Source organism: Canis lupus, chromosome 25 (assembly GCF_048164855.1).
Source record: "Canis lupus baileyi chromosome 25, mCanLup2.hap1, whole genome shotgun sequence".
In the NCBI taxonomy this organism is placed as follows: Eukaryota; Metazoa; Chordata; class Mammalia; order Carnivora; family Canidae; genus Canis; species Canis lupus.
Window position 1 is genome coordinate 46,049,442 of NC_132862.1, and position 21,238 is coordinate 46,070,679.

Below are 21,238 nucleotides of genomic sequence, written 5' to 3' on the forward strand. Positions count from 1 at the left end.
CTCTGAATAGAAAATGTAGAACTCAAGCCTGTCCTGTAGAACAGAATAGTGGTTAAATATATGGCTTTGAGCAAAAATAGCCTTGTTGACTTGGTTTTTGTGTGACCTTCAGCAAACTGTTTAAATAAGCTCCAACGTCCTCACCTGTGAAACGGGGCTAACAGTTGCTCTTAATCCCCCCAGGGTTGAGGGGAGGATTAAATGCGACGGTACGCGGAGCGCTCAGCGCCGGGGCAGGCCCGGGAAGCGCGGGCCGGAGGCGAGCCGTCTGGGAAGGCGAAACGCGTGAGAAGCGTCCGGCTCCGGTGTTTCCCCTCGGTGCGCTCTGTCCTCCTGCAGTTCTAATTGCTACTCTTGCAGAAGCTCAGCTTTAGAAGCCGGCACGTGACCCCACCTCCGTTACCGGAATTTCCTCCGTCTGGCCTCTGCTGGGACCGGTCGGTGTGGGGACTTCGGTTTGATTTTCCAAAGCTTGGGCGCCAGTGTGTTTTCTCCGGGGACAGTGAGGGTCTCTGGGGCGTGGTGTGCTGGGAGCTGTAGTCCGAACTCCCGCATCTGCATCAAGATGGCGGCTGAGCCGAGAGCCAGAGAACCACAACTCCCAGAGTCCTCCGCGCCCCCGGGGACCCCGTGAGTCCACAGGGGACTGCGAGAGCTGGAGATGTCGGTGCCCTTGTCCCGCGCCTGCAGTGAGCGGCTCTGTTCATGAAAAGGAACCTGGAACGGCACTCCCGGGGCTAAATTGGTATCCGTACATGTCGTGGGGCCAGGTATTCCAGGGATGCGGCTGTTCTGCAAATCTGAGGTGTAAACTGGTTCCCCGGGTGTCAGGCTGTTTTGATCTGCAGCAGCCGCCCGGCGAGCCCAGCCTTTGCCCTAAATGCGGCCACTAGGGTTCCCTTCTCCGGGACTCGGCCTCGGGAAGGGCTGGGGGCAAGGCTGTGAGCACTGTCCCTCTTCTCCCAGGCCGGCTCGAGTGTGCTGCGGCTCCCAGCGAGGCTGCTGCCCTGACGTCCGCGGAAACAGGCCCTGACCCCGCTGGCGATGAAGAGTGACTCCGCGAGCCCCGCGGCCGCCCTCGGGCTGTGGGGGCCGGTGAGGAGCAGCGAGCCCGCGCGCGCCGCCCCGACCCCGACCCCGGCCCCGGCCCCGGCCCCCGCCCCCGCCCCCGCCCCCGCCCCGGCCCCGGCCCCGGCCCCGGCCCAGCCCGCCGCCGCCGCCGCCGCCGCCGCCGCCGCCGCCGCCCTGCTGGAGGACGCCGCAGACCTCCTGGTGGTGCACCTGGACTTCCGCGCCGCGCTGCGCACCTGCGAGCGCGCCTGGCGGAGCTTGGCCGGCGACCAGGCGGCAGCGTACGTGCTGGGCTCCGCTCCTTTCCGGGTGACCTGGCCGAGGGCCTCGGGATCTTGGCAGTTCTGTCCTTCCCGGGGTGCTCACAAGGAGCCTTACGCCCTCTGAGAGGCTGGTGTGCCCCTTCTACAGAGGAGGAAATTGAGGCACTGCGCAATGACCGCGTTTTTCTTCTTGGGAGAGGAGGTTAATAGAGCTTCGTGAGAACTCACAGCCAGTTCTTTTCTCCCTGTTCCGTGTACAGTGGCATGGGGGGGGGGGCGCGGGGGAGACAGATGTGCACTAAGTGTTAAATTATTTCAGTGAGCGGGTGGTGGAAGTCTAGGTATGCTTCTCTCCCCCGCGTTGTTCGCTTCTGACCTTGGCTGATAAATGGAAATGGGGTTCGGAGCTGGAGTAGTGTCCTGGTCCTGTTGAAGGACGGGATTAAAGAATCAATCCGGAGAAAACCTTGGCTCTGCCTTGCTCTTTCTAATGCTGTTAGCCTCTTTGGGAAGTTGAGGGCATCAGGAGGTGGTGGGTAGAATAGTCAAAGCTGGCCCCCAGAAAACGACGAACTGGGGAACCCTGGCTGTGTTTTTAGGGGATAGGGGATACGGGCCTGTTGCAGTACATGCTGGAGGCCGTGATTTGGGGTACCTGGATGTACCTCACGTGGTGTTAACAAGCCAGTTGTGAAGTTCCTATACCCACACTCAACCAGAAACCTTGCAGCGTCCCCACTGTTCTACTAGGCAGACTTTTAGCTCCAGCTCTCTTTCCACCCATACACCTGTGCTACATATTGTCCCTTTTCCCTACCCTAATTTCATCTGGATACAAAGATGTATGTTAGGCAACAGTTGAGTTGCCTCCATGAGATTTACGGGGACGTTGAACTCCTGGGGGAAAGGGCAGTTTTCTGTGTTGGCACTCAAGAAACCAGTTGTAATTTGAGATCCTCTTGAATACTCACTAAAGGGGAGGATAGAGGTGAAGGCTGCTGAGTTGGGAGCTGGGGAGGAACAATCCCAGGGTGAATGTAGTAATGGAAATGAGTATCTATCTTTTTCTTTCTTTTCTTTCTTTTCTTTCTTTTTCTTTTCTTTCTTTTCTTTCTTTTCTTTCTTTCCTTCCTTCCTTCCTTCCTTCCTTCCTTCCTTCCTTCCTTCCTTCCTTCCTTGTGTGTGAGCAGGCAGGGTGGGGAGGGGCAGAGGTAGAGGGAAAGAAAGCATCTCCATCAGGCCCCACACTAAGCATGAAGCTTAGGAAGTGGGGCTCAATCCCAAGATCATGACCTGAGCAGAAACCAAGAGTCAATGCTTAACTGACTGAGCCACCCAGGCGCCCCTGGAGGGGAACCATTCCTAAACTTGAATTGGTTTTTCTGCTGGCAGCTCCTTGGAGGTGAAAGGCTCCCTTTGTGTTGTGGGGATCCAGGCCCTGGCAGAAATGAATCGGTGGCGGGAAGTCCTGTCCTGGGTTCTTCAGTATTACCAGGTCCCTGAAAAGCTACCCCCCAAAGTCCTGGAACTATGGTAGGTCCTTGTTCTGATTCATTGGATCGGCTCAGGAAAAAGCGGATTTTCATGTCTTTTTCTGAATCTGTGCCTAATATCTTTTTACCCCATTGCCTACCATTTCCCTCTATATCTAATTTTTTTTAACCCCAAAACATAGCCATGAAGGATGAGGAAGGGAGAATTTAGGAATGGGATAGAGAAAAAGAGGAGAAGAGACAATGGGAATAGGAGATGTGGAGTATGTCCTAGCTGAGAGAGCTTCTTGCAACTTCCTAGGAATCCCTAATTCTTTTCAGTATCCTCATCCCATAGGGAAGGACTGGAGGACATAGGGGAGGGGTTCAGTGGGAAAGGGTGGTAGTTAGGAGAATCAGCTGTGGAGCACTGACTATTCTTTTTTTGAAATTGTATTATTTGGGGCTGCAGTGTTCTTTTATACAGCAAAATGCAGGAGCCTGGAGCTGTGCTGGAAGTGGTCAGTGCCTGGCTGCAAGACCCAGACAATCAAGGCCTTCCAGAATACAGAGCCTTGGCAGAACTTCACCTGCAGCGGGTGCTCCTGCCTCTCGGCTACTTGTCAGAGGCTGAGGAGCTAGTGGTGGGCTCTGCAGCCTTCAGTGAGGAAGAGCGGTTGGATGTACTTCAGGACATTCGGAAGGCAAAGCAACAGCAGAAACACCAACACTTGGGCTCTGAGGAGGCCCAGAAGTTGAACCAGGAAGGTAGGACATCATCCTTCTGTGGCCACTGTAAAGTGGAGTTGTGGGCTTTCCCCTATACCTTGGGGTTCTCATGACATTCCCTGGAGCAATTATTTGGATGAGTAACTCCTAAATTGCAGAATAGGAAACCTGTTGATTTGATTAAAAAGCCAAACTTTGACCCTCTGTAGTTGGCAGTGGAAGGAGAATCCCTATATAGGGAGGTATCGATGAGTCTCAGAACCTTAATTCTTGTCTCTTGAAAGCCACCTTCTCCTTAGGGTCCACTCACTAGATCTCTTGTCTCTGTCATGCTGGCCTGAGTGGGATGTTATTCCTTCCTTCAAAGCTGGCCCAATACAGACACACCTGAGCTGTGCTATGGGATAGCTAAAGGAGAATAAGAAGCTGCTCCAACAAGTTGGTCACTTGACTTAGATAAACTTCCGTATCTACAGCTAGGCCCCATTGCCCTACCTCTGTCTGCCTTTACGTACTAGATCTCCTGGGTATCTGCCCAGTAGAGTGCACTTCCACACAATGGTTTTTATAGGGAAGCTATTTGAAGACCCAACATCATACACCTGGCTATTATCATACAGGGGATGCCTCATAGAGTTGGGTGTGGGCATGTGTGTTATTTTGTTATAAGGGATTTTAAAGGTCCTCTACTCCAGACTTGGCACTGCTTGTTCTCAAATTGGTGGTGTTCATGTTTATATTTATCACTTTTGACTTCTTTACTATATATATTGAGTGCCCTTCATTTTCCTGCATTAATGTGATAATCAAGAACTATTACTCCGTGTAACTCTCTGTACATATCTTAGGCCAAAATATAAAGAATGCTGTAAAGTAATATTTAAAAAGTACACCAAATATGCCAGATTTACCCAGCTGAGTAGATGTTGTCTATCAAAAGTCTCTCCTAAGGAGATGACATTCTAGTGTTGTAGTCTCTCCTTAAAACATTTTTGGAGCTTTTGGAATTTCTTTTAGAACTACATGAGTGAACTAGACTTGTTACCTTTTGCTCAACTCTCATAATTAAGCTCAAAGCTCAGAGTCAGAGAAGCTGGTTCTCTTGGACTGGACTACCCTGCAGTTATGCTCTCTTTTCCCTGACCAGGCTCCTTCTCCCACAAGTTCCTGTCACTAATGATGTTGTTTCGCCGGCTTTGGGATTCTATAGTGAGCCACTTCTTTTCCATGCCCTTCAAAAAGAGCCTCCTGGCTGCCTTGATCCTCTGCCTCTTGGTGGTGAGGTTTGATCCAGGTGAGTAATAAAGCCCGTCTTCTCTCCCACCCTTCCTCGGGAAGGTACAGTTGAACAGGGGCTGGGTCAGTGGGAGCCTGCTGGGGATGGAGACAGATTCCATGCCACTTCTCCCTGAGTCTTTTCTATAAGGAGTGACTATTTGGACCTCAGTGAGAGCCAGCCCAGCTCACCTAGGAGAGAACAGCCTTGGAGTCCATGAGAGCAGTCTGGAGGAAATCCACTGTACTCTGTTGACTTTCGGACATTGACTTTGAGTCATTGTCATCTACTTTATCTGAGGATGAACTCTGACTAGAATGTGATAATTAGAAAAAAAATTTCCTCATTGGCTATCTAAAAAATTGTGTTAAATTCTAAGTGAAATACATGTACATTTTAGAAAATGTGGAAAATAGAGAAAAGGAAGAAAACAGAAATCGCCTATAAGTTTGCTATTGTAATGGTTGTGCTTTTAGTCTCTTTCTATATGGATATAGATACAATTTTGCATGTTATAAATGTTCTTTAAAACATGGCTTTAGGGATGCCTGGGTGGCTCAATGGTTGAGTGTCTGCTTTTGGCTCTCAGGTCATGATCCCGGCAGGGAGCCTGCTTCTTCCTCTGCCTCTGTTTCTGCCTTTCTCTCTGTGTTTCTCCTGAATAAATAAATAAAACCTTAAAAAACAAGAACAACATGGCTTTACATTTTATGTATTATTTAACATAAATAATATTCTAACTTACAGAAACTTCCATAGTTGATCAACAACCCCTTGTTATTGAACATTTTGATTATTTCTTACTCTGTTTTCTGCAGTGCTGTGCAGCAGACATGAACTCCCTAAGTACTATTTGGGAACAACCCTGGTTATTTCCTGAGGATTAACTCCCCAAAATTAAGTGCTGAGCCAAAGATTAGGAGCTTACTCTTCTAGATTTTTATGTTTGTGTGTTACTCTATGTGAGTTATGGTCTAATCTCTACTCTTCTTATGAATTTAGACTTAGAATAGACATATAACTTTCAAAACTGCAGGGAAAACTGGAAACCCTATTCCAGTCCCTTCATTTTCTTTTTCTTTCTTTTTTGGTCAAGAAACCGAAGAACCAGAAAAAAAAGTGACTAGCCCAGGATCACACAAATAATTTGTCTATTTAAAAAATTGCCAGTTCTTGGGTGCACCCAGGTGGTACAGTTAGTTAAGCATCTGACTTGGTTTTGGCTTGAGTCACAATCTCAGGATTGTGAGATCCAGCCCCACATGGAGCCTGGTGTTGGGCTACGAGCTCAATGGGGGAGTCTGCTTGAGACTCTCTACCTCTGCTCCTTCTCCCACTTTCTACTCCATGTGCACACTCTTGAGCATGTGTACTCTCCCTCTCTAATACATAAATCTTGGGGAAAAAAAAAAAAAAAGAAACTAACCCAAACCTCCCAGTTCTCGTGTTTATCTTCAGGTCTTCCCATTTCCCCCATTCACCTTTCTCTTATTCTTTTTTTTTTCCTCAAGATTATTTATTTATTTATTCATTCATTTATTCATTCATTCATAAAGACACACACAGAGAGAGAAAGACAGAGGGAGAAGCAGGCTCCATGCAGGGAGCCGGATGCGGGACTCGATCCCAGGACCCCAGAGTCATGCCCGGGGCCAAAGGCAGGCCCCAAACCACTGAGCCACCAAGGGATCCCCTTATTATTATTTTTAAAGGTTTTATTTATCTATTCATGAGAGACAGAGAGAGAGAGAGAGAGAGAGGCAAGGACACAGGCAGAGGGAGAAAGAAGCAGGCTTCTCACAGGGAGCCCAATGTGGGAGTTGATCCCAGGTCCCCAGATCACACCCTGAGCTGAAGGCAGATGCTCAACCGCTAAGCCACCCAGGCATCCCCCTTTCTCTTATTCTGTGAGCTTTTTTGCATAGCTCCAAGCTGTCCTTTTTGCTTTGCTGAATAGGAGACAGGAGTACAGCTTTGTTTGAGGAAAGAGTCACTTGTTAGTTCTCAGGAAGGCTGACGATAGTTTGTGTTCATTCCTGTCCACTCTCTGACTTTCTACTTTGTTCCAGAGACTTGATAAAAATTTAGAATTTTTTTGTATGGTTTTTAGAAGTTGGTTTCTTCTGAGCGAGGGCAGCAAGAGGCAATTTGAGCTTGCTGCTTCCCAGGCTACTCAGAGCTTCGCAGTGCTCTGGCCTAGCACTCCTGACCCCCAGTGGCAGTCTTGACTCATTGCAGCAGTGGTGCTGTGAGGAGAACCCATGACGAGGCTGCAACTAGAACTCTTTAGGAAGGATGTAAAGAGAATAGACTGTCAATAGCTTTCTTTAAAAATAACATTTTTCTAAAAAAAATTAAAATAAAAAATAAAAATAAAAATAAAATAACATTTTTCTTTTTAAGAAAGAAAAAAATCAGTTAAAAAATCAGCAAATAAGGAAAAACCAATCAGTTCAACCTTAATTCCGAAGAGGTAGATTGAACTTTATTTTCAATATAATTAACTAAGGATGAAAATAGGTAATACTGTCACTTGGCTCCAGGTTAAGAAGGTATGAAAAGGAATTTAGTGAAATGTCTTCTCAAATATATCTTCCCAGAGGCAGCCACCATTACGAGTTTTTTGGTGTGTGTATAAAAAAGTTAGGGTAAAACATAATAAGTTTGGATCTTTTTCTCAGTAAACTTAAGGTCACTCTAATCCAAGTGAAGAAAATATATCTCATAAAGTATATCCTAGAGAAAGTGAAATTCTTTATTGTTGGGAAGGGGAGGAGGAGCAAATAACACCAAGTATCAATATATGCTTTAAAAAGATCATGCATGTTCCCAAAACAGTAGGATTTCCCAGGGATGGGATTTGAGGCTGAAGGGAGGAAGAAGGGAGTAGAGGCAGGCACACTGACAACCATCTTCCTTTTCCCTGCAGCTTCTCCTTCTTCCTTGCCCTTCCTCTACAAGCTGGCTCAGCTCTTCCATCGGATTCAGGAGGGCATGTTTTCTCTCTACCGGCTTCCTGTCCACGACTGAGTGGTCTTTCCCATTCCACTCACCGTCTCTACTCTCCAAGTCTGCCAGGACAGAAGCAGAGTAACTCATCAGTGGCAGCTCTCCTGTTGCTGGCTGGGTGCTAGTGGGAATGGGGCCAGCCCCAATTCTAGAAAGAGGTGATCCAGTCTGGTGAACTGTGTTTTGCCACCTGAATGTTCTCCCCTTTGCACCCCACTTCGGCTAGTGTTGGTAGGTAATGTGGGAACAAAGTGGGGCCAGAGGCCACAAATCCTCCAGAATAATACTCCCTTATACCCAGAGGCCCCTCCTAAAGGAGGAGTTTGGGAGAGGAGCGTGTCCGTGAAATATTCCATTTTCTTGTCAAAGGCAAGGAGTTGATTTCTCAGGTCAGGGTGTTAATGAGGCTGGAAGTACAGAAAACTCTGATGGAATGACCCTTGGCCTTTCACTTCCTTGGCCTTTCACTTCCTTCTAAAACTTACCTCTGAAAATTGCCTCACAAGGCAGGTCCTTAATTAGGCAGAGTAAAGATCTGAGAGGGCCTCTTTTTTTTTTTTTTTAATTTATTTATGATAGTCACAGAGAGAGAGAGAGAGAGAGAGAGAGGCAGAGACACAGGCAGAGGGAGAAGCAGGCTCCATGCACTGGGAGCCCGACGTGGGATTCGATCCCGGGTCTCCAGGATCGCGCCCTGGGCCAAAGGCAGGCGCCAAACCTCTGCGCCACCCAGGGATCCCTGAGAGGGCCTCTTAATTCTTTTCTATGCTCCTCTCCACTGGATCTGTGGACAGGAGCAGAGAGAGGTTATTTATCAATACACCATTCCTGTGGTTCTGCAATGGGCTTGAAGCTGCTTGGGCCCTCTCTTTTCAGACCAGGATGTGGTTTTCAGGTGACTGTTGAAAGCCAAGTAAAGCTGCTCTGCTCTTCTCACTGGGTAAAGTGATCTTGCTTGGTGCCCCTGGGCTTCAGCTCAATTTTCCAGGTTGTCAGTGGCCAAGTCCTGCTCTATTACACACAGTATTCCTGTGCTCTCTTCCTGTCAATCCCTGCAATAGTATTTTTGCACTTTTTCCTATGGCTGTTTCACTAGGTTCTGCCTATATCATTGCCTTCTTGGTGCCCGCTGTTGCTGGTTGCCTCCCTTCCTATGTCCTGTTGTTCTAGTTATAGTACACTGTTGGTATAATGTACAAGTTTTTCTGCTCATGTGACCTTGAAAAGTAGGCCAGCCCCAGAAGCTGATGAGCTGAAAATGGAACTGGGTAATCAGGTGAGCTAGAAGGGATGTGTGGAGGGAGTTGGGCAGAGGGGAGATATGGGTTTTGAAGTCAATGAACAATTCATTGCGGAGGCATTGGGGCCATAGCATTTGAGAATTTGAAATGTTTCAGTGTTTTCTGTCACTGGCCGCCAGAATCTCAGATGTTTCTGTGCAAGTAAATATAAAACACTGCTGTGCTGTTGGAACTGTAAAAGGCTTTCAACAGGGGCTAGGCTTTTTGAGGCTGAAGGCCAAGCAAACCACCCCCTGCTGGGGCTTCAGGCAGTGTTGATGCCAGGAATATAGGAGGTGCTTATTAGTTTCTAGTGGGTTGCTTTTCAGGAGTTTCAAGTCAACAACTTCTCTTTAGTAAAATGGGTAGAATAAGTAAACCTCATGGGCCCTAGGTAGAAAAGTTGGCCCTAGGGTGTGGTCCAACTCTGTGGGAAATGAATCCGTGCTTTTACATATAGACTTTTAAATAGAGTTAAGAACTCTGGGGAGAGGCAAGGAGACAGGTTAGCTTTGGTATCTCTCTGTTAGAATGATTTCTCAAAATGAAGATCTAGTACCTTTCTTGACCCTAGATAAAAGTCTTTAATAGCTTTCCATGCATCACATGGCATTTCTTAAATCCATCATGCAATTTAGGGCATCTTCTGCACTGGTGTTGGCTAACACCTCCACTTTCCTGCAGGCCTCTGTTCTTCACACCTGCTGCCCGCCGGCTGTGCAGCCTGTCATAGTTTTCTGAACATTTCCTGCTCCTTCACACCGCTGAACCTTTAGCACCTGCTCTTCCCTCTGGGAGGTCCAGCTCCCACTTTTTGCCTTGTTAGCTCCTCAAATTTCCAGACTTCCTCAAGGTTACCTTTGGGAATCCTTTCCCTATGTCTTCTGCTTCCATGTCCCTATTTCCTATCCTTCTTGTGGTTGTGACCTCATGGCCGTAAAACTGTGAAGTTCTTTGTTCCCTCCAGTCACTGTGAGCTCTTTGAAGCTGGGGAATGTGGCTTGTTGCAATGTTTAAGAATCAGGTTTGGATCCCTGCTCTATTACTCACAGAGGTATGTGACGGTTGGAAACTGACCTATCCTTTCTCTGCCTCAGTGTCCTCATCTGTTAGTGAGTTATTATCTCATAGACCAAGTAAAGGAGAGCCGACTTAGGAAGTGCTTAGCATGTTATCCTGCTCCAATAAGAGCTCTTGTGAGTGGTAGCTGTGTCCTGGTCGCCTAGCCCAGCCCCCAGGAATGTGAAGGTATTCAGAGATATTCAGATTAATGAACTGTTTCAGCCACCATGACATAAGATCTGTGTGCTTTGGTGTGTTTTGTATTGTGAAAAGTCTGAGTAAAAAGAAGACCCGACTATGCCCACCTTCTTTTTCTGTCTGTTCCCTGAAGTTCCTCTGTATTATTCTGCTTGCAGGCCTCTAGGTTCTGTTTGATGTTTGTCTTGAACTCTTAAGTGTTGTCTGATAACCAGCCCCAATTCCCTTCCTAGTCCAACGAGGTACTCAGAATCAGAACTGCTCTGATGAGACTTTGACCCTTTCTAAGGATGGAGGCTGGTATTCATATTAGTCTTCAAGTCTGGGCTTCACGAGGTCAGAAATGAAGGGAGGGCTTCCTTGTTGGACTTAGACCTGTGTTAGCCATTAGCCACATGGGGTTTTTGAGCATTCGAAATGTGGCTAGTCCAAATCAAGATGTTCTGTAAATGTAAAATACTCACTGGATTTTGAAGATTTAGTACTAAAAAAAGAATGGAAACTCAGTAATTTTTATATTGATCGCATGTTGAAATGATAATATTTTGGACATACTGGGTTAAATAAAATCTATTACAATTGATCTCAGCTGTTTCTTTTTACTGTTTTGTAGGGCTCCTAGAATGTTTAAAATGACATATATGACTCACATTTGTATTTCTATCGTATAGTGCTATTGAACACACAGTATACATCAAGTTCAGAGGGGATAGCGATCAGCATTATATGCTGGGATTTTACAGAGTGTTAGATCTGGGAAGATCATTTCTTATAGCACCTCCTCCCCTTTTTAAGTTATGGAAATTGAGATCCATAGAGGTGATGTGATTTGCCTCGAGATGCATAGCCTGAATAAGATCAAGGTCTCCTGACCCTTGAGTCTGGTGTTCCTGTCGCTGTGCCATGATCCTGCTTCACTTGCCCTAAAATCAATCACTCTCTGGCTGAAATTCACTGTTAATATACACATATATCTAGGAGGGTAACTTCACTTGGAGTTGGTAGATTTGTTTTACAGACTTTTTTTTTTTTTTTTTTTTTTTTCATTTTACAGGCTTCTGAGAGAATACAACATAGAACAGGTATTTTAACCTTTAGGGATGCTGAGAAGAGCAGCAATGGGTAATGTCTATGGTCAGACAGGAGGCTAGGGAGGTTGGGGTAAGGGGGAGAGGTGACATTAGGCTACCGTGGGCCATCACAGGGGTGGAGGTGGGGGACTGGTGAAGGACATAGTTGTTCTGCTTCCAAAAAGCCGCTTAGAAGGGACTGACTCTCAGCTTTGTGCAGGTGCTCTCCGCTCTTGTGCACATGTATGTTTGCACATGTGTGCATGTAAGGCATTTAAAAATGATACAGAAGTTTTACATATAGGGTACAGATTTCAAAATCACAAAAGGATATTCATGGAAAAGAGTATCTTTATTTCCACTCCCAGTTTCCTGCCCAGAGGCCACCACTGTTAATTAATTAATCTTGGATGATTGTTCCTCATCGGCTCACGTAGAGCTGCCTCATTCTTACTAGCTATTCAGTATTCCATTGTGTGATAGGATTGCAGTGTATAAAACCCCCTTTCTCTTTTTAATATATTGAAACTTCTCTACCTTCTCCTAAGTTGAAACACAGCCACTCTGAGCTTGAGATTAGCAGGTACTGGTCTTGCCTCTTTATAGTCACTTCCTAGCAAACATGGGGCAGTCTGTTCAGCCTGTCTGGTAACTACCACAGCCGCAGTGGGAGATAAGAGCAGGCCCTTTCACATCCTGGACATTCAGTTTTTCTGAATCTCGACTGGTGCTAAAGCAGCCTCTGCCATCTGGTGAAAAGAGCCAGAGGAAATGGCAGAAAGAGAAAGGCCTGACATGAATTGCAAGTAGGGCACTGGCACACCATCTTGCCCTCTTTGCCTTCTTACATGGAGGAGTCCCAGGGCCAATGGAATTTCACCTCTGGCACCCACAGGTGAGGCCTATTGTAATTCCGTTAATTTTACTCTCTGGCTTAGGCAAGCTTCCTGCCATAGCACTACTTTGGAATTTGATACATGACGCTGAAGTGTTTACTAGAAGAAAGTAGGGCCCTTTTGCTTCCCTCCCTCTGGAAACCTTAGTTTTATGGACTGATAAGAAGTGAAGTTAAAAGGCAACGTGCACAATGTCCTTAGCAGCCTATGAAATCCCTCTCTGCGCCATTCCTCCAGATATTGTTTGCTGGTCTCTAGGCCTCCTGATAAAACAATGACAGTTTTTCTTGTGTTAAAGCAATACTTATATATTTTGGAAAATATTAATAATTACATAGAAGCAAATATGGAACTTGTGATCCCACTACTCAGAGGTAACCACTGTCAATATTGGTTGATTTCCTTTCAGGTTTATTTTTTTTAAACACCTAACCCTCTTGGTAGCCCAGGTGCTTGCTTGAAGAGCTGTGGAAAAAATGGAAATTTCCAGACAGAATGGTTTGTGGATGAGTGGGACTAACTGGTTCAGCTGGATGACTTCTACTAAAGAGAGTAGGAATAACCTAGGAGAGGTTAAGCTAGGGGAGGAGAGACTGTGTGGCCAGTTATTCTGTGGTGGCTAAATAGTGTGAGGTATAATGGAATGGTAAAATATCCATGAACACCCACTTTGACCAATGTGGCCAGATCCCAAAAGGTAGGGTTGGGATTTTATTACCCACTTCTAATTTTAATACTGACTCTTATTTAACACCATTTCCAAGCACCTATTTCTTTGCAGCTTTTAACATCCCCTTGTCCCTATTATACCATCTGAGGTAAGGACTGATGAACATAAGGTAGTATTTGGAGACTTGGTTGAAAACAAAAGGATTTTTGCAGAAGTATGTCAATATAGAAAAAAGTCACTTTAATAATAACATAAATATAATTTACATGTAGAGATTCCTTGGGCAGAAAACCAAATTGTATGGTCCTTAGAATGTAGTCAACAGGTTCTGAGCCTCAGAGAAAAAGATCTTTCATACTTTTATGCAAAAGGCTTGTTTTCCAAATGCAATAGACCACTATCTCTTCTATGGCTCCTTCCTCTGTCTCTAGCTTCTCTGATTCCTCCTTTGCTGTTTCTTTAACTGGTTTCTCTTTTTCTCTTGGCCTTCAAACTCGAAGTGAGTGTATCCTCAAGTCTCTCTTGCTGAGTTTCTACTTTCATGGATTCCACTATCTATCTGAATGACCCCTAGTCTCCAACGCCATCTGTGGTTTCTCAGGGGTTGTCTAATTATATTTCCAACTGCAGAGAAAATATGGACCCACATTCCTCTCCTCCTCTTCAAGGTCCCCATCCAGACTCATTCTTATTGCTGATTAGCGTCACACCCAAACCTATGCAGGCCCTGTGTTCTCCCTTGGGCTTCATCTTTCCTTGGACTGTTTATCCTTTAGATCTCGACATACTGTTCAACCAAATTTCTCCTATGACACTTTTACTGGCCACTGTTGGTATTATCATGATATTTCTCTTTTCAGCCAGTCTTTTTTTTTTTTCTTAAAGATTTTATTTATTTATTCATGAGAGACACAGAAAGCGAGGCAGAGACACAGGCAGAGGGAGAAGCAGGCTCTGTGTGAGGAGCCCGATGTGGGGCTTGATCCTGGGAATCCGGGATCAGGCCCTGAGCTAAAGGCAGATGCTCAACTGCAGAGCCACCCAGGTGACCCTCTTTTCAGCCAGTCTTGCACTTAATAGCCAAACTATTCATTTTACTAAGTCAATAGACCCTATTTTGTTCTTTATTTCAGAAGGTCATATCTTGTCTCTCTAACTGGATAAAAGCCTTTATATGGGACAGGGATCATGTCTTCTAACAATAATAGCCAACATTGGTAAAATACTTGTATGTGCCAGGCACCATTCTAAGCACTTCTATTAACTTAATTAAATCTTCTAACAAGCCAGAGAGGCAGATATTATTATACAGGGAGGTTAAGTAACTTGCCCAATCATCCCATAGCTATTAAGTGATAAAGCTGGGATCTGAACCTAGGCAGACTGACACCAGAGTTCGTGCTCTTATATCTCCTATAACACATAGAATAAGGCCACACAAGAAAGATTTTTTGAATAAACTTGGATTTGGTCTTTTTTTTTTAAATATTTATTTATTCATGAGAGACACACACACACACACACACACACACAGAGAGAGAGAGAGAGAGAGGCAGAGACACAGGCAGAGGGAGAAACAGGCCCCATGTAGGGAGCCCGATGTGGGATTCGATCCTGGGTCTCCAGGATCACGCCCTGGGCTGAAGGCAGCGCCAAACCACTGAGCCACCGGGACTGCCCATTGGATTTGATCTTGAGAATTAGAGGAAGGAAGAAATAGAAGCAGCAAAGAAAGGGGGCCCCTGAGTGGCTCAGAGGTTGAGCATCTGCCTCTGGCTCAGATCGTGATTCCAGGGTCCTGGGATCTAGTCCCATATTGGGCTCCCCACAGGGAGCCTGCTTTTCCCTCTGCCTATGTCTCTGCCTCTCTCTCTCTCTCTGTCTCTCATGAATAAATAAATAAAATCTTAAAGGCAGCAAAGAAGGTGGACAGAAAGACAAACATCTGGGCTGAAGGATAGAGGTGGAGGTAGAAAGAGAAGAAAGGACACAGGGCTTTGGCACCTGTTTTAGCAGTATAATTGCTCAGTTCACTACAGAGGGAAAGTGCAGGATGTATTCCTTCTCAAGTGTTCCAGTAATGACAAAGACAGCCTGGCAGGTGTCCTTCAGTAGATATAAATACAAGCTTGTGGTTCCATCAGATGACTTATCTGGATAAACCAAGCTCTTGGTTACCAGCAGACTCAGCTGGATCCCAAGGAGTGGGCTGCTTTCTCTGAAAGGAAGCTACTCTGTATCTTTGATCCCTTTAAAAGTGTTGTCTGAGAGTTATGCTCACTCTTCCGAATCCGCTGAAAAGCTGCTAAAATTGGCTTGTTACCCTAAAAGCCACCTTACCCACTACAAACCTCCCTGAGCATTGGTCTCTTGACTGTGGATGGCAGCCTCTGCCCAGCAGGAATGCTCTGGAACATTCTGAGGATTCTACTCCCTCCCCTCTTAGTACTCATTACTGTTCTGTGCTATTTGTGGCTTTCATGGTCTCCTAGGTGGCAGTTAGCTGTTTCAGAGGTGCTAAAGACAATGACTAAAAGATATGCCTCATTAATCCTCCCAGGAAACACATGGATTTTTACAAGTCTTTTTTTTTTTTTTTTAAGAAATCAGGCTTAAACTCAAAGGGATAATTTTGCTGTAGAGTGAGCTCCGCTGTAGATGGTGTTTGAGAGTGTGGGCCAAGGGACTGTAATACCTGAGTTCACATTTTGGTTTCCCCAACTATGACCTTGGGCAAACTATCTTTCCTCTGCCTTACTTTCTCATCTATAAAATGAATATAATAATTGTATTTACCCTATAGGTTTGTTGTGAAGAGTAAATGGTGCTAAAATGAATAAATACTGAAAAAGTTCATAGCATATAGTGAACAAGGGCTAGTTATTCTTACCATTGCTATTAATAAAGTGTGAGATGTGGGAGGGGAGAGTCAGTAGTGTTAGAACTCAGGATCATTCATGTATCAAACTGTGAAACTAGTAGCCTCCCCCAATTCCTGGTTCTCAGTTCAGGAACTAGGCTTTTTTTTTTTTTTTTTTTATTGGAGTTAAATTTTTCTTTCTTTTTTTTAATAATACATTTATTTTTTATTGGTGTTCAATTTGCCAACACACAGAATAACACCCAGTGCTCATCCCGTCAAGTGCCCCACTCAGTGCCTATCACCCAGTCACCCCAAGCCCCGCCCACCTCCCCTTCCACTACCCCTTGTTCATTTCCCAGAGTTAGGAGTCTCTCATGTTCTGTCTCCCTTTCTGATATTTCCCACTCAGTTCCCCTCCATTCCCCTGTAATCCCTTTCACTATTTTTTATATTCCCCGAATGAATGAGACCATATAATGTTTGTCCTTCTCCGATTGACTTATTTCACTCAGCATAATACCCTCCAGTTCCATCCACGTCGAAGCAAATGGTGGGTATTTGTCATTTCTAATGGCTGAGGAATATTCCATTGTATATATAAACCACATCTTCTTTATCCATCATCTTTTGATGGACACCGAGGCTCCTTCTACAGTTTGGCTATTGTGGACATTGCTGCTAGAAACATCGGGGAGCAGGTGTCCCGGCGTTTCACTGCATCTGTATATTTGGGGTAAATCCCCAGCAGTGTAATTGCTGGTCGTAGGGCAGGTCTTTTTTTTTTTTTTTTTAAAGATTTATTTATTTATATATTCATGAGAGAGAGATCGAGAGAGAGGCAGAGACACAGGAGGAGGGAGAAGCAGGCTCCATGCACCAGGAGCCAGATGCGGGACTCGATCCGGGGACTCCAGGATCGCACCCTGGGCCAAAGGCAGGCGCTAAACTGCTGAGCCACCCAGGGATCCCCGGGCAGGTCTATTTTTAACTCTTTGAGGAACCTCCACACAGTTTTCCAGAGTGGCTGCACCAGGTCACGTTTCCCCGAACAGCGCAAGAGGTTTCCCCTTTCTCCGCATCCTCTCCAACATTTGTTGTTTCCTGCCTTGTTAATTTTCCCCATTCTCACTGGTGTGAGGTGGTATCTCATTGTGGTTTTTATTTGTATTTCCCTGATGGCAAGTGATGCAGAGTATTTTCTCATGTGCTTGTTGCCATGTCTATGTCTTCCTCTGTGAGATTTCTGTTCATGTCTTCTGCCCATTTCATGATTGGATAGCTTGTTTCTTGGGTTTGAGTTTAATAAGTTCTTTTTAGATCTTGGATACTAACCCTTTATCTGCTATGTCATTTGCAAATATCTTCTCCCATTCTGTAGGTTGTCTTTTAGTTTTGTTGACTAATTTTCTTTTTTTCTGTGCAGAAGCTTTTTATCTTGAGTAAGTCCCAATAGATCATTTTTGCTTTTGTTTTCCTTGCCTTCATAGATGTATCTTACAAGAAGTTGCTGTGGCCAAGCTCAAAAAGGTTGTTGCCTGTGTTCTCCTCTAGGATTTTGATGGATTCTTGTCTCACATTTAGATCTTTTATCCATTTTGAGTTTATCTTTGTGTCTGGTAGAAGAGAATGATCTAGTTTCATTCTTTTGCATGTGGATGTCCAATTTTCCCAGCACCATTTATTGAAGAGACTGTCCTTTTTCTAGTAGATAGTCTTTCCTGTTTTGTTGAATATTAGTTGACCATAGAGTTGAGGGCACAACTCTGGGTTCTCTATTCTGTTCCATTGATCTATGGGTCTGTTTTTGTGCCAGTACCACACTGTCTTGATGATCACAGCTTTGTAGTACAACTTGAAATCTGGCATTGTGATGTCCCCGGCTCTGGTTTTCTTTTCAATATTCTCCTGGTTATTCAGGGTCTTTTCTGATTCCACACAAATCTTTTTTTTTTTTTTTTTTCCACACAAATCTTAAGATTATTTGAGGAACTAGGGTTTGCAGGTGACTCTAACTACTTAAATAAATGCCTAGCCTTTTTTTGTATGTTTATTTAAGAACTTATTTTGTTTTCTGAATATTCAGTACAGTCATATAGTTTTTTAAAAAGTATGAAAAGGCCTAGTGTGAAGAATCTTCCATTCCTGTCTACCATCCAACAAGTTCCTTCTCTCAAGTGCTAGCCACTGCTATTTGTTTTTTTTCTTCTTCTAGAGTTTCTTTGTACATATAGAAAAAAATGAATATAGATCTTATTTTTTCCTTTTTTATAAAACACAGTTGTAATATATTATATATACTATTATACTCCTTGTGTGTGTGTGTGTGTGTGTGTGTGTGTTTAATTTTTCAAAGAAGTAGAATGATTTTGAGGGAGATAAAGGAAAATATATTACTATAATGTGGACCTTCGGAAATAGGACTAGGCTGGTTTTGGTTCTGGCTCTGCTACTAACTTTTTCTAAAACTGCAAAAGTCACTTAATCTTGGGTCACAATTTTCTCACTTGAAAGTTGGTGATATAAATTACCTGACTTATAATATTTTGTGTCAAGTGAGCTAAAGGCTATAAAAATGTTGAGAAGTACTAAGTGATATACATGGAACGGAGTCTTGAAAATACTGCATATTATCTAATGTAAAATACAGTGGTTAAGTCTTTTTGTTAAAATAGATTGAAAATATTTCAAATAGATGCATGGAATAGAAAGGCTAAATAGATACTGACATTTCATATAGGCACATTTAGTTGAATTAAGTAAGACTAAATGATCCACTAGAGATCTGTGTATAGTTACATAGGCAACTACAAATTAACACTTTCTCTGAACTATTTAAAATAATCAGGTAATAGGTCAAAAACTAATATGCTCTCTGCCTTACCATTACTTAGGGCTTATAGGAAGAGGAGGGTGGAGACTGGAGAGTGAGGAGGTAATAGAGTTTGTGGGAGAATTTTTTTTCAAACTATTACTATATATGTTTTTTTCTATTTTAAAAAATGAAATATAGTTGATGTACAATGTTATATCAGTTTTAGGCATACATCATAGTGATTTGACAGCTTATGCTATGGTGATGCTGTGCTCACCACAAGTGTAGTTACCATCTTTAACCACAAATGCTATTCAAAACATTGGCTGTATTCCCTACATTGTATGTTCTATCCCTATGTCTTAGTTCATTTCATAACTGGAAACCTGTATCTCCCAGTCCCTTTCATCTAGTTTGCCTCCCTCTCTATCTCCCCTTCCCTCTGGCAACCATCAATTTGTCCTCTGTATTATGGGTCTGTTTCTGCATTTTGTTTATTAATTTGTTTTGTTTTGTTTTGTTTTTTTGGTTCTACGTATAAATGAAATCACTCTAGGGCCATCCATGTTGTCACAAATGGCAAGATTCCATTCTATTTTATGGCTGAGTACTATTTCATTGCATATGTATGTATGTATGCCACATCTTTTATCATTCATGTATTATGTCCATAATATGGGCTGCTTCTATATCTTGACTATTATAAGTAATGCTGTAATAAACATAAGGGTACATACATCTTTTTCAAATTACTATTTTCTCTTTGTTTGGGTAAATACTTAGTGGAATTACTGGATCATATGGTACTTCTATTTTTAGAAGTACCATACTGTTTTCCATAGTGGCTGCACAAGTTTACATTCCCACCAACAGTACACAGGGTTCCTTTTGTAGAGAATATTTTGTTTGGCTGAAACAAAGACTGGGACCAAGAGGAGTGAATCTACTTTATCTTTATAAACAAGAGTCTATGACAGAGCTGGGTAAGGTTTTGGTGGTGAGTTTTAAAAATGGACTCATGAGGCAATATTGCTGAGGTCAAAAACAAAAAAATAAAGTTGACCAGAGTGAGAAATAGCCTGGCTCGTAGCCTGGCTCTATTGCTACATGGAATAGACCTTATTTTTAGGTTGTTTTAACAGTCCATGCTACTTACTATGTTTTTAACATATCAAATACTTTGTATTTATTCAAACAACTTTACTAAAAAACCCCATAAAAATTAAATAGTCTATATCTTCTCTGTGATATGCATTCGTATTTATTTATCATAAGCACATATTGACTACTTTGAGTTCTGCAATTTTTTTCTTTTAATATTGTCATCTTCTCAGTTTCCAACATTATCTACTTCCTTTCCATATGTGTTTGTTTCCTAAGGTGGCTGTCACAGTTTACCACAAACTGGGTAGCTTAAAACAACAGAAATGGATTCTCTCTCAGCTCTGGAGACCAGGAGTCCAAAATCAAGGTGTCTCTCTCTGAAAGCTGTAGGGAAGAATCCTTCCTTGCCTTTTTAAGGTCTAAATGGCTCCTCACATGGAGAGAAAAGATGGTGGAGGAGTAAGGGACCTTAGTTTTGTCTGGTCCTTGGAATTCAGCTTGATAGCTATCAAATCATATGAACACCTGTGAACTCAACTGGAGCTCTAAGAAGTTCTACAAATAGAAAAGCAACCACTTTCTGCAGGAATGACAAGACGAAAAAATTCACCTCATAAAAAAGAACAAGAGGCAATACCAACTGCCAGGGACCTAATCAGTATGGACATAAGTAAGGTGTCAGAACTAGACTTCAGAAATGATTATAGGGACACCTGGATGGCTCAGTGGTTGAGCACCTGCCTTGGCTCAGATTGTGATCCCAGAGTCCTGGAATTGAGTCTTGTATCGGGCTTCCTGCATGGAGCCTGCTTCTCCCTCTGCCTGTGTATCTGCCTCTCTCTGTGTCTCTGATGAATAAATAAATAAAATCCTTTTTTTTTTTTTTTTAAGAATAATGATTATAAGGATACTAGCTGGGCTTGAAAAAAGCATAGAAGACACTAGAGAATCCCTTTCTGGAGAAATGAGTGGCTTCTCACATCCACTGCCTTGGTTCAGCATAACTTCAATCTTTGCCTCCATCTTCATTTGGCTTTCTGTGTTTCTGTCTTCTTTTCTGATGCTTATAAGGAAACTTGTTATTGAATTTAGGACCCACCCTAATCCAGATGATCTCATATTGATGCATCTTAATTGTATCTAAAAAGGCTGGCATCCCTAATAATAGGTGAGCTTCCAAGTGTAGTCTTTGGGGACTACAATTCGACTCACTACTGTACATTAGTTGCCATATAGTATTCCTTTCTATTAATTTGTTGGCCATTTCAATTCTTTCTGACTTTTTGCTAATATGAATAGCAGCTCTAAATTGCACATGAAAATGCCACGAAACAGTACTATTTTCCTCGTGTGTTATTTTCTTGGGATAATTTTCCAAAGTCAGTTTATAACATCAGTGGTGAGAACAGGTTTCCAGCTCTTTTAACATACTGCGAGGGTGTGGTCCAGAGAGATTGGATCAC

General features: G+C 43.6%; 1 protein-coding gene across 1 annotated transcript; it reads left to right on the forward strand.

The window, feature by feature from the left end:
- Positions 1–441: 441 nt before the first annotated feature.
- On the forward strand, positions 442–10,943 carry PEX26 (peroxisomal biogenesis factor 26). The gene is made up of 7 exons (XM_072797434.1): positions 442–770; positions 967–1,126; positions 1,223–1,449; positions 2,707–2,867; positions 3,279–3,574; positions 4,683–4,829; positions 7,741–10,943. The coding sequence occupies exons 2-7, from the start codon at positions 1,045–1,047 to the stop codon at positions 7,839–7,841; spliced, it is 1,014 nt and encodes a 337-aa protein (XP_072653535.1). The 5' UTR covers positions 442–770; positions 967–1,044; the 3' UTR covers positions 7,842–10,943.
- Positions 10,944–21,238: the final 10,295 nt, after the last annotated feature.

Excerpts from the sequence above, each read along its gene's own strand:
- PEX26 (XM_072797434.1), top strand. The coding sequence starts at position 1,045 with ATGAAGAGTGACTCCGCGAGCCCCGCGGCCGCCCTCGGGCTGTGGGGG. Across the intron at positions 1,450-2,706 it reads GTGCTCACAAGGAGCCTTAC|ATTGGTTTTTCTGCTGGCAG; the intron begins GCCCTCTGAGAG and ends TCCTAAACTTGA. Across the intron at positions 2,868-3,278 it reads CCCAAAGTCCTGGAACTATG|TGTTCTTTTATACAGCAAAA; the intron begins GTAGGTCCTTGT and ends TTGGGGCTGCAG.